Source organism: Pan troglodytes, chromosome 3 (genome assembly GCF_028858775.2).
Source record: "Pan troglodytes isolate AG18354 chromosome 3, NHGRI_mPanTro3-v2.0_pri, whole genome shotgun sequence".
In the NCBI taxonomy this organism is placed as follows: Eukaryota; Metazoa; Chordata; class Mammalia; order Primates; family Hominidae; genus Pan; species Pan troglodytes.
Genome location: NC_072401.2, coordinates 8143279 through 8155485, shown reverse-complemented (window position 1 = coordinate 8155485; position 12207 = coordinate 8143279). Strand labels below are relative to the sequence as shown.

General features: G+C 45.0%; 1 protein-coding gene across 5 annotated transcripts in view; it reads left to right on the top strand.

Moving 5' to 3' along the window:
• Positions 1–12207, top strand: part of AFAP1 (actin filament associated protein 1) — a 181354-nt gene that overhangs the window by 114920 nt on the left and 54227 nt on the right. For all 5 annotated transcript variants that reach the window (XM_009447331.4, XM_009447333.5, XM_016951278.4 and 2 more), the window contains exons 7-8: positions 6121–6216; positions 9203–9284. In XM_009447331.4, the coding sequence (XP_009445606.3) occupies positions 6121–6216; positions 9203–9284 (178 nt within the window). The remainder of the gene's footprint in view (positions 1–6120; positions 6217–9202; positions 9285–12207) is intronic.

The window sequence follows — 12207 nt, the reverse complement described above, 5'->3', positions numbered from 1 at the left end:
GGGGCAATAAACCCTTTCCCGTTTATCTATCAAGTGGAAATAATCATCAGAATTTTCAAAGGGGTAGAATGAAATCATGATATAAATGCATTCTTAGAACTATAATAAACAGCGAAAATATGAATGATAATATTTGTATTACCCCTTAGGGTTAACAAGTCTCTAACATGAATTGTTTTATAATACAAATGCCAAGTCTTTTATTAATATAAACTGCTGTTATCCCATATTGTTCAGTACTAATGAACCAGACTTTCAGTCTTTTGAAACACAGCTTTGGAAAAGATCTGTATAAATTTATATTCATAGATTGCATAGTGGTCAAATCAGAGATTTCAGGGTATCCATCACCCAAATAATGTACACTGTACCCTTCACCAGTTCCTCACCATCCTTCCTCCCATTCCCTCAGTGCCCATTAACCAATTTCTCGCCATCCCCCTTCCTCCCGTTCCCTCAGCCTTCCCGGCCTCCATTGCTGTCATTCTCCACTCTCCATTCATGTGTAGGCATTATTTAGCACCCACATGAGTGAGAACATGTGAGATTTGACTTTCTGTGAAACGTAATTTTAATGTAACCATTAAAAATCTTTAATGAGGTTGCACACGCCCTTTGTCAAGTCTAAAAAAACCATGAGAACTGTGTTTAACCAGTGCTTGACTTTGCACATACTCATGCAAGAATTACTGCCAAATTTGTTTCTGCTCTCTGTCTCCAATTTCCATTACTAGTGGCTCTTGACAGAATTAACTGACTGTCTCTGTGTGTGTGTGTGTGTACACAAATGCTGAAAACATGAGCCTTTGTGTAGGGGTCAAACAGAAGACAAGAGCCAATATTCCCAGAAACGGAGTGGTCAGATTTCCTTAAAAAATGTGCAGAGATTGTGTTTCTGGAGTCGAGGGCTCAAGTTAAAAGCAAACAAAATACCACAAAATATATAACAATTTGTTTTTTTGGAGGATTTGCGATTCTGAATTTGGATCCAGTTCTCTTAAATACACATTGAACCTCATAGGACATGGCTCTTCAAGTAGAAATGTATTAATAGAAGCCTCATTTATAGCTGTTCAAAGAATTGGAGTGATCAGTGCTTTACTTATTACTTCTGACTAAACTCTGCAGGTGCAGCTTGGCAATCAACAGAGATCCAAAGTAGAAAGACAGTTTCATGAAAATAACCTGACCTCTCCGACTGGTTGAAAAACTTTGTGGGAATAAAGACTGGTTTATGCGGATGCATATTTTTAGCAATGCCTTTCTTCATACCTTGGACATAGTTATTATGCCTGGGGGAAGAGAGTCCCACGAAGCTGGGATGCCATGAGCCACCCCCTCGCTGGGCACCAGGTTGATCCTGGGCCTGCTCTGGGTTGCTGAATGCGATCCTCCCAAGCACTGTTGGAGATGCTGTTATTTTCCTGGGGCAATGTGAGTTCTAGCTGGGAGAGAAGTTAATGATTAGAGAGCAAACGTGGCTGGCTTGTCTGTGTTCCCCATTCTAAGCATTCAGATTACATGGTTGGGTGTACCCGGAAAGCTTCTTGGAAAGGCGATTACGTGAGGTGCTTTGATGCTGGGCAGCCTCGTCTGTCTGCTAGAAAGTCGGAGCTGATGGGAACAGGAGAGGGATGGGGACACTCCAGGGACCAGGCGAGTCTGCCAGGAGCTTAGCCAGGGTGTGTGTTTTAGGGTAGGGCTGAGTGGGGAAGTGCGTATGTGCCAGATGGCTTTTATCTACTTTCCTTTAAAAAACACACAAAACAACACTTTTTCCTCTTGAAGATTTTAGAAACCTGTGCCGAGGACTGGGGAAGCTTGGTCATGAGGCTTTTCTTATTTTAGTGATGGCCTACGTTTCTTCCCTTCTGTTTTTCTTTCCTTCTTTTTTTTCTTCATAGAAATCTTAATTCCAATTTCTTTCCTCATTCCCTCATTGTTTTCCCTTTAATCAAACTTTTGGTTGCTGTTTTGAAGTAGGCATTGGGAACAGTGACAAAAGCAAGGCCCAGCCCCTCCTATGAACACGAGCACAACTTAGTAGGAGACACAGGCCTCTGTGGGCATGTGTGGAGGGGGAGCCCTGCCTCATGGACCACACAGAAGGGCCAGAGCAGGCTTCCTGAAGATGGGAGACCTCAGCTGAATCTTGAAAGATGAGTTCTATTTAGCTATATAAAAAAAAGCACAGCTCCTCCAGAAGACACCATTCACACAGCCAGCCCCTCCACCCTACCCAAGAGGCTGCTGGGAATAATTGGAGTAGTGCTGCCAAACAAGTTCCCCTGTTGAAAAAAAAAGAAAGAGGGGCCGGGCGCAGTGGCTCACGCCTGTAATCCCAGCACTTTGGGAGGCCGAGGCGGGCGGATCACGAGGTCAGGAGTTCAAGACCATCCTGGCTAACACGGTGAAACCCCGTCTCTACTAAAAATACAAAAAAAAAAAAAAAGAAAAAAATTAGCTGGGCGCAGTGGCGGGCGCCTGTAGCCCCAGCTACTCGGGAGGCTGAGGCAGGAGAATGGCGTGAACCCAGGAGGCGGAGCTTGCAGTGAGCCGAGATCGTGCCACTGCACTCCAGCCTGGGCGACAGAGCAAGACTCTGTCTCAAAAAAAAAAAGAAAAAGAAAGAAGACAACCGTTTTTTTGAATAAAAACATTTGCCAGAGATGATGGGTTTTGGCAGGTTATGTTTTATGGGGTACAGCCTTTTAGTGTAAAATGAAGAGCATGTCAGGTGCGTTTGTATAATGGAAGCACATTTTCATTTATTTAACACTATTAAATATAATCGTGGGAAGAGTTCAGGTTTCCTTAATGCCTGTTAGGGGAGAAATACTGGGCTGGATACTTCCCATTTGTTTTAACGTTTAGTTTTCACAATGACCCCCTGAGGTATTATTTTGTGCGTGTTATTGAGAAAGGAAGCAAGGCTCTGAGAATTGCTCAGCTTCACATAAACAGCAAGTGGTCCAACTGGGGTTTAAACCCAGGTGGGTTTGTCGCAGAAGCTCAGGAGTTTTCCATTGCGTGAACTTGCCTTCCCTAGTGAAAAGAAAGTCTTGTCCTCAAATCAAATAAAAATTTGCCTTGTCATTTGGAGACTTAATAAACACCTTAGGGTAGGTGAGGGAGTAAAGACCAAAAAAGCAATTAGCCTGAAAGCGAGAGAAACAAGAGAGATCAGACACACAGATCACTGCATTGAGGTTCAGGTTTGCTCATGCTTCACACCTCGGCATTAGCAAAGAGGAGATATGACAGCGAGCTCTCTGGGTTTCTTCTTTCATTTTCTTTTTCTCTTCTGTAGTCTCAACTGTGGACATCACTCTGTTGTTTTTTCATAAAACAGCTGAGGAGCAAAATGGCTGGAAACACTATCCTGGTCTCTTGTCAGGCCTTGGATTTAATCCCAGCACTAGCACAAGCTGAGGGAATTTGGATCTGTCTGTGGAGGCCCAATTGCAAAATTACTACGCACATATCTGGGACTTTGGTGTTTCTTTTTTGCCCAGAAGAAGCTTGAGTTTAACTGAAATTGCAGCTTAGTCCTAAAAAGAATAGAAGACATTTTGAAAATTTTGCCTGCTAACTTTTCAGTTTTAAGAATGTAAGTTTTGCAAGTGCTGGAACCTTGTCTGTCTTATTTGCTGCACGTCCCCCGTGATCACAGTGGGCCTGGTTGCTGATGAGCTCAGTAGGGGTTGGAGAAACATGTGGTGACTGCATGCAGGGGGCGGCTGGGAAAGCCCTCGTGCACGGAATCCTGTCCTGCATGCTCACCATCCCTGCATCTGGAAGTCTAGTCCAGAATCATTTTCTGAGCTCTTATCATAGGTCATCAAAATGCTGACAGTAATGACGGTGTTGCTTCCATGGTTTGAATGTACACGTGCCACATGCTGGCTTAGACTTCTTCCATAGCGGATCTCACTGTCTCAGTTTAACCATAGTCCTGCAAGACAGGTAATCTTCACACTTATTCCCTCGCTGGGGAGGAAACTGAAGCTCTGAGAGATTAAATACTTTCCCCCAAGGCCACACAGCGGGTAACAGATATATGTATATATATATTTTTGGAGATGGAGTTTCACTCTTGTCGCCCAGGCTGGAGTGCAGTGGTGCGATCTCGGCTCACCGCAACCTCTGCCTCCTGGGTTCAAGAGATTCTCCTGCCTCAGCCTCCTGAGTTGCTGGGATTACAGGTGTGTACCACCACACCTGGCTAATTTTGTATTTTTAGTAGAGATGGGGCTTCTCCATGTTGGTCAGGCTGGTATTGAGCTCCCGACCTCTGGTGATCCGCCCACCTCAGCCTCCCAAAGCATTGGGATTACAGGTGTGAGCCACTGCGCCTGGCCTGGTAACAGATAGTCTTACTGAGAAAGTGGACTTTGTCAGACAGGATGTGCTAGCCTCTCTGCCTCCTCCCTCTTCCCTCCACATCCTCACGCTGCCTTTCATTAAAATGGAAGCATCCTTCAGCAGGAGAAGGAACACTTTGGAAACGCCTTCCTTTGCTCATCTCCTCCTCCCCCACTCCTAGTCTCTCCGCTTCCCTTAGGGAGTCACGGCTGTCTGTCTCTCTCTCTCTCTCTCTGTCTCTCTCTCTCTGTCTCTCTCTCTCTCTCTCTCTCTCTCTCTCTCTCTCTCTCTCTGTCTCTGTCTCTGTCTCTGTCTCTCTCGGCTCATCTCCCTCCGTGGAGCTCTCTTCTCCCTCTCCTTGGAGACTGTGCTCTCCTGGTTTTCTGCCTGCTTTCCCGTGCCTTCCAGCTCAGCATCTTTTACCAGCTTCTCTCCTTTAACTCTACTCCTTGACGCCAACGGGCTCCGGGTCCTTCTCCCTGATCTCTGTTCTTCTCTGTCTTGCCATCTTCCCTGGTAAACTCATACAGACCAAGGCTGTGAGCATCATCCTTTTGCCAATGGCTCCCAGTTTATTTCTAGCACTGACTAGAAGTTTGCTGTTGACTTCAAACTGGCTTCTCTCCACCCAGCCCATTTCTCTGTCCAGTCTTCCTCTGAGTAAATAGCACCACCCAGTTGCTAAGAATCCAGGAGTCACCTTGGAGTCAGTTCTTTCCCTCAAGCCCCATGTCCAATCCAGCTGGGCCTGGCGATTCTCCCTCGGGTACCTCCTGACTCCCTTTCTGTCCTTCTGTCTTCAGGGGGGTCACTCCAGCCTCTGCTGCCACCTGCACAGCTACAGCAACGTCCTCTCATGGATTTCCCTATGCTTTTTCGTTGTTGTTGTCCCTGTATAATTATTTCTTCCCACAGCAACTAGAGTGTTTTCTACAGCCTTTTAACAATCAAGTGCTGATTATGCTTTAGGCCCTGTCTTGGGGCATTTAACCTTCAGAAGGTAGGCACTGTTGCACCTGCACTTTTCAGATGAGGAAGCTGAAGCACAGGGCAGTTAATTGATTTGTCCAAGGCTAAAGCCAGGATTAAACCCAGGCACTAGGTCCTGAGCCAATGCTCTTGAATCCAGTCCCTCCTCTCCTTGAAATGCTCCTAGGGTCTGTCTTCTCCTGGGCCTGAAGTCTCCTACTGGCCTCCCGCCTCATCTCCTACCACGTTCTCCCTCTCCCGTCCTGCCAGTTTGCACTCCGGCTTATTCCCAACTCTTCGCATCCACCGCAGGGCTTTTTCACCAGCTGTTCCTGCTGCCCAGAGCCTTTTCCCGCCAGTTGTTCGCATGGCTGGACCCTTCAGCATCATTGCATAAGGCCCCCCGGTCTCTTGATCTAAAGTAGCCACCCACTATCTTTTGTTCTTTGTGGCACTTACTGCGGTCTCGTGTTGCTGTCATTCTTTTGGTGACCCTTATTGTTCATGGCGATAAATAAATTACATGGAATGAAACTCCATGCCAGCAGGAAACGTAGTTGCATGTTCCATGCCCTGTGTTAGTACCAGCGTTGATAGACTTTGGGTGAATGAATGCATGGGTGAGTGAACAAATGAGTACCTGGCACGCTGGAACTCAGAGCCAGGTGCTTTGAGCCCATGAGTTTCCCTACCACGCCATGTGCCTCTGTCTGTACAACTCACAGTTCAAGCCTTTAAGTATCTCTGCCTTTGGGCATACTCACAAAGTGTCTGTGCTTTTTATAGGTGATCAAAGAAGCCTACAGTGGTTGTAGTGGCCCCGTGGATTCAGAGTGTCCTCCTCCACCAAGCTCCCCGGTGCACAAGGCAGAACTGGAGAAGGTAAGGGCGCTGCTCTTGCTGGGTGGGGACGGTGACCTTGCAGTGGATTGGGGTCTCTTTCAAAGTTTGATAACATTCTCTGAGAATTTCAGCGCTTCCAGTTAAAAAAAAAAAGAAAAAATGCAGTCGTGCTTCCCATCTTTTTAACTGCCTGCTTTGCGCTAAGCTTGAATTGGTCATTTTACAGATTGTGTAGTTAGTGTTGTTACTCCCAGCTACAGATGAAGCAATGGATTTAAATGTGTGAGGGCCTTGTTCAAGGTCACATAGCTATTAAACGGCAGAGCTGAAGTCTGAAGGCAAGCCTGTCTACTTCCGGAATACAGCAGGCGCTTCATAAATGTACCTTCCCAAAGGTCTCTTCCCAGCAGACCAGGATGTGTCTCCGTCTCCCTTTGCTTTGCACTCTTGTTGCTTGTTGGAAGGCAGAGGGGCACAGCAGTGGGCAGGGATGGCCTGTCATCTGTACACCCCTTTTTGCCAGAAATGTATGGAGCCCATCACTGTGACGCTGCAGGCCCTGCTCTGCATGCACTTTGCTTGTCTAAATCCAACTGATATTGTTTCCTTGGAGACCCCTGGCTTCCTGCCATGAAACCTTCTGTTGGCGGCTTGTGTCCCTGGGACCTTCTGAGCCCTCCCTCTCTAGCCTCCTGCCATTGAAGAGACAGATCCCTTTTTGCCTGTCCTCATATGAGTCAGGATTCTCCAGAGGAACAGAATTAATGGGATGTATGTATGTAGAAGCAGATTTCTTAGAAGGCCTTGGTTCACATGATTATGGAGCCTGCAAGTCTGAAACCTGCAGTGTGGGCCGCAGGCGGAGACCCAGGAGAGCCGATGGTGCAGGTGAAGTGTGAAGGCGTCTGCAGGAATTTAGGGAGATTTCACTGGCTCAGGGAGGACAGTGTTTTTGTTCCACTGAGGCCCTGAAATGATTGGAGGAGGCCCACCCACATTACAGAGGGCAGGCTGCTTACTCACAGCTCCCTAATTTAAATGTTAATCTCATCCCCAGATGCCCCCCACATTGACACGTAAAATTAAACATCACAGTCCTCATCCTCCTACCGTAATGGAACAGGCTGTTTTTCTCCCTGACGACAAAACTAATCTCTGCTCACTTTAGAAAATTCAGAAAGCTCATAGAAACATAAATGGGATGAAAAAAGTCACTCATTACAACAGCACATAGAGGATGCAGCTCGTCTTAACACTACTGATATATTAACCACTCTTTCCTGAGTTCAAGGTTTTTTTTTTAATGGTTTGGATAAGCTTATGCATAAAGTTTCTTATACTGCTTTTTTTTTTTTTTTTTACTTAACCTTTACATTATTAGCAAATTTCCAGGTTTTTAACAACTCTTAAGCCACAAACATTTTTACATTTTCATTAGCTTAATGTCAAATTTGTATGACTCCACTATCACTTATGTAACTGCCCCCCCATTAGTTGTTTTGTCCTTTTGTTTTGTCTTTTTGTTTGTTTTCTGAGATGGAGTTTTGCTCTTGTTGCCCAGGCTGGAGTGCAATGGCACCATCTTGGCTCACTGCAACCTCCACCTCCTGGGTTCAAGTGATTCTTCTGTCTCAGCCTCCTGAGTAACTGGGATTCCACCAAGCCTGGCTAATTTTTGTATTTTTAGTGGAGACGGGGGTTTCACCATGTTGGTCAGGCTGGTCTCGAACTCCTGACCTCGTGATCCATCCGCCTTGGCCTCCCAAAGTGCTGGGATTACAGGTGTGAGCCACCGTACCTGTCCTGTTTTGTCCTTTTTTGGCCATCTAAAATAAAATAGTACTTGACATCTTTTGCATAATTTTTGCTGATTCTCTGCCTATTACCTGAGAATAGATTTCTGGAAGCTGAATTACTAGACCAAAGGATAGACCTCTTTTTCTTTTTTAAGATCTCGATTCATGTTGAAAATCAAATTGCTTTCCCAAAAGGTTGATGCAATTTCATTTCCCACCATACTGCATCCAAGTTCCTCATCCACGCACTCACACCAGAATTGGCAATTCTGCTTTACTTACGTTGGTTTCTAAGGCAGTACCGTGAGCACTTGGCTGGACCTGTTGCCCTGGATTCCCCCAGCTGTTCCTGGTGTGAGAGCCAGGGCGGTGCCAGCTCTAGGTCATTGTATCCCTGGAACTCAGCTTCCCACTAAGTGGCACTGGTTTCTTCACTGCAGCTCTTAAGGGATTGCCCCTTGAATTCCGAGTTGAACACACATGTTCCTTTGTGCCTGGGAACTGCTCACATATCTCATCTGTGTCCCAGTCTCCAAGGCCCTCGTGGAAGGCACAGGATCTGAGGACGGTGTTTGGAGGCCACTCCCTCCGCTATGACCCCACAGGTTCTTGGGTGGCAGTGGAAGGGGTCTAGCTGTAAACACTCTACCTCATTCAGATACTAACGTGGAATCCTAATTACTCATTAAATCCAGAGGTTAGGACTGAGATAGTGACAGTCCCCCATCCCCCTCCAAGGGTTTTGATAGCAACCTTGCCCTCACTCTGTGTACATTCTGAGTGTATTGTTACAAGCAGATACTTGACACTCACCCAATTAATTATTGGTGAATGACAGGAAGAAATTAAATGGACTATGGAATATTTACTTCTGCAAGGATAATATGGCTTGGTGAGGGAAATATTTTTTGTAATCATAACATTTTTTTCAAAATCATTTACAAGAAGTGATTTGAATGAAATAGGCATGAGACAGTATATATATAGGTTAGTATAATTATAGCCTCAGTGAGGTTTTTCTTTTTTTTTCCCCCTCTGGATGTTTTTAAAGCCGTTGTGGCCACCTAACCAGCCAGTCTTTGTTATAGTTAAGCTCTAACCACTTCTGGATTGCTATGAATTTGGCCCGTGTTTTCTTTCACTTTTGAGATAACTTTTGGTTGATCCATCACACATCACTGGGTCCGAGTGACCACTGTAAGAATAACTTAATCTTTTTCTCCTTTCAGAAACTGTCTTCAGAGAGACCCAGCTCAGATGGGGAGGGTGTTGTGGAAAATGGAATTACCACATGTAATGGAAAGGAGCAAGGTGAGTTCTGCTTGTGCCAAAAACATATATACACTAAAACAAAAACAAAAACAAAAACCTACAGCCAGGTTTGTAAAGTCTGATTGTACGAAAAATGTCCTGGGTGATTCAGATGTGTAGATATCGTCATCATGGCAGAGGATACTGATGGGAGTGCCGGAAAACCCTTTGGTTAACATCAACCCTGCAGGTCTTCTTTTTCCATCCTGCCAGACCTTGGCCGAGGTTGCCATCTGTTGTCTTTTTCTGCCCTGCATATGTTTTGAACTTATGACTCACAGCTGGTTATTTCTTCACTCGATCTGTCACTGAGACAAATTTGCATTGGTGAGCAGCCGGCATGTTGCTTAGGGACCTGGTGTCCAGTGAAAAGCACTTTGGATAATGAGGCAAGAAACCCACTTTCCCATTCAAGAGCTCTGCCTTTGCTGAGCCCCATGATCTTGAGCAGGTATTCCCTCTTGATGAGCCTCAGTTTCCCCATCTTTAAAATGAGGAGGCCAGACCTGCCGATTTCTGAGATTCTTAAAAATGATTTTCTGAAAATGTCTTTATTTTGCCTTCATTTGAAACATTTTTTAAAATGTACATTATATAAAAATATACATAATATAAAATATACCATATTAACCATGTCTCAGTGTACAGTTCAGTGCATTAAGTACATTTATATTGTACTGTCATCACCGCCATCAGTCTCCAGAACTCTTTTAATCTTGCAAGAGCGCAGCTCTGTCCCTTTTAAACACTGACTCCCCATTCCCTCCTCCCCCAGCCCCTGGCACCCGATTTTGCTTCCTGTCTCATGAATCTGACTCCTCTAGGGACCTCATCGAAGTGGAGTCCTACAGGCCGTGTCCTTCTGTGAGTGCTTATTCCACTCAGTTCCATGTGCTGAAGGTTCATCTGTGGTGTGGCCTGTGTCAGAATTTCTTTCCTTTTTAAGGCTGAATAATATTCCATTGGATAGATGGACCACATTTTGTTTTCCCGTTTATCTGTCAATGAACACGTGGGTGGTTCCCACCTTCTGGCTAGTGTGAATGATGCTGCCGTGAACATGGGTGTGCAAATAAGCCTGTCTTACCTTTTTCAGCCCAGCTTTCTAGAGACAGAAATTAAATGCCATAAAATTCACCCTGTTTGGCATACTGTTGGTGAGTTTTGACAAACCCTGACAGGCACATAACCATCACCACAATCAAGACACGGAGCACGGCTCTAACCCCCCAGCCCCTACCGTGTTCCCTGTGCTCTTTCTCCCCCGTCTGCCTCTGCCTCTACCCGAGGCCCTGGCAGCTGCTGATCTGTTTCTTATCCTTTACCAGAATGTCATAACGTGGAAGCATCTCGGTTGCAGACTTTTGAGTGTGGCTTCTTTCACTCAGCACGCTGCGTTGGAGAGTCGTCCGTGTTTGTGGCTAGTGTCACTAGTTGGTTCTTTGCTACTGCTGGCGGCATTCCATTGTGTGGATGGACCGTAGTCAGCCCATTCACCGCTTGAAGAACATTTGAGCTGTTTCCACTTTGGAGCGACGGTTGAAAAATCTGTTCTGTGCATTCAGAGACAGGTTTTTGCGTGGACATATGTTTTCATTTCCCTCGAGTAAATACCTAGGAGTGGATTGCTTGGTCATAGCCTTCTCTCCAGCCTCAGTATTGTCACTTTTGTTTTGTTCTTTCTATTTGAGCCATTTTAATAGGGATGTAGTGGTATGTGATTGTGTTTTAATTTGCATTTCCCTAATAACTAACAATGTTGAACATTTTTAAATATGTTTTTGTGCCATCAGTATATCTTCTTTGGTGAAATGTCTCCAGATATTTTGCTCATATTTTTATTGGATTATTTGTGCTTATTGAGTTTTGAGAGTTCTTTGTCTTTTCTGAATACAAGTCCTTTATCAGATGTGTTTTGGACGTATAGTCTCCCAATCTGTGGCTGGACTTTTAATTTTCCTTAGCAGTATGTGGACTGAGGTGAAGGGCAGGACTTGTGGCTGTGGAGGGAGAGTTCCCACTGCAAAACCAGACAGCCTGTTTGCTCATTGAACCTGTGACCTTGGCTGCTCAGCTGAGTAATCCAACCACCCAAATCCACCTGCCCACTCCTGGAGGGAACCAAGTGTTTCCTGTCTCTGTGGTGAAATCACCTTAAACCAAGTAGCAATCCAGCCCACTAAGAATCTTGGAGCTCAAAGGATCTGGACTGTTATGACATTACAGAGTTCACTCTCAGAGGTCACGATACCCACTTTTTTCATATGTGGTTTTCTAAGTCTGTCCTATCTGAGTGCAATTTTGGTTCTGTCCATCGGAAGTTATTCAGTGGAAAGTATTATCTGTGTCTTCCACAGGGCACACATTATGTGTAATCAAAACCAGGAAAGCTATCTTTAAGTTTTGCCCTGAAATAAAATAACATACAATCTCAATGTTCCTGCTTAGAAGTTGAGGCACAGCAGACGTTGGTTTGGTTGGTTCATTTTCTGGTTTGCTGTTTCTTCTCCCAGTGCATCTATTAGGTTCTACAGAATAATATGTTTGTCTGGATGCACTTGTAAGCAAATATATCTGTATTTAAAATTCTCCTGTTTCCTCTTAACAAGAACAACCTTCTATGCTTTGGAATTAAACGGTGGTGACCTTGGTTTACACATTTTCTTTTTGTCTGGCATGGTGCTTTGCATGTAGCAGACGCTCGGTAGTTACTGGAGAAAGTTAAGGTTGAAGTACATTCTAACCTTCTCTCTTAGCTTTTATCCTTGCCTCTCACTCTTGACCAGTTTGCACCTGAGAGATTTGAGTTAAGCTCCTTTTATCCCAGCCATGTGGTAACTCAGACACATTTCTCTGCGGGCTGCATAGAGAAAATCCTGAACTCATACAGCTTTTTCTTAGTGTTAGAATCTCAGATGAAGAA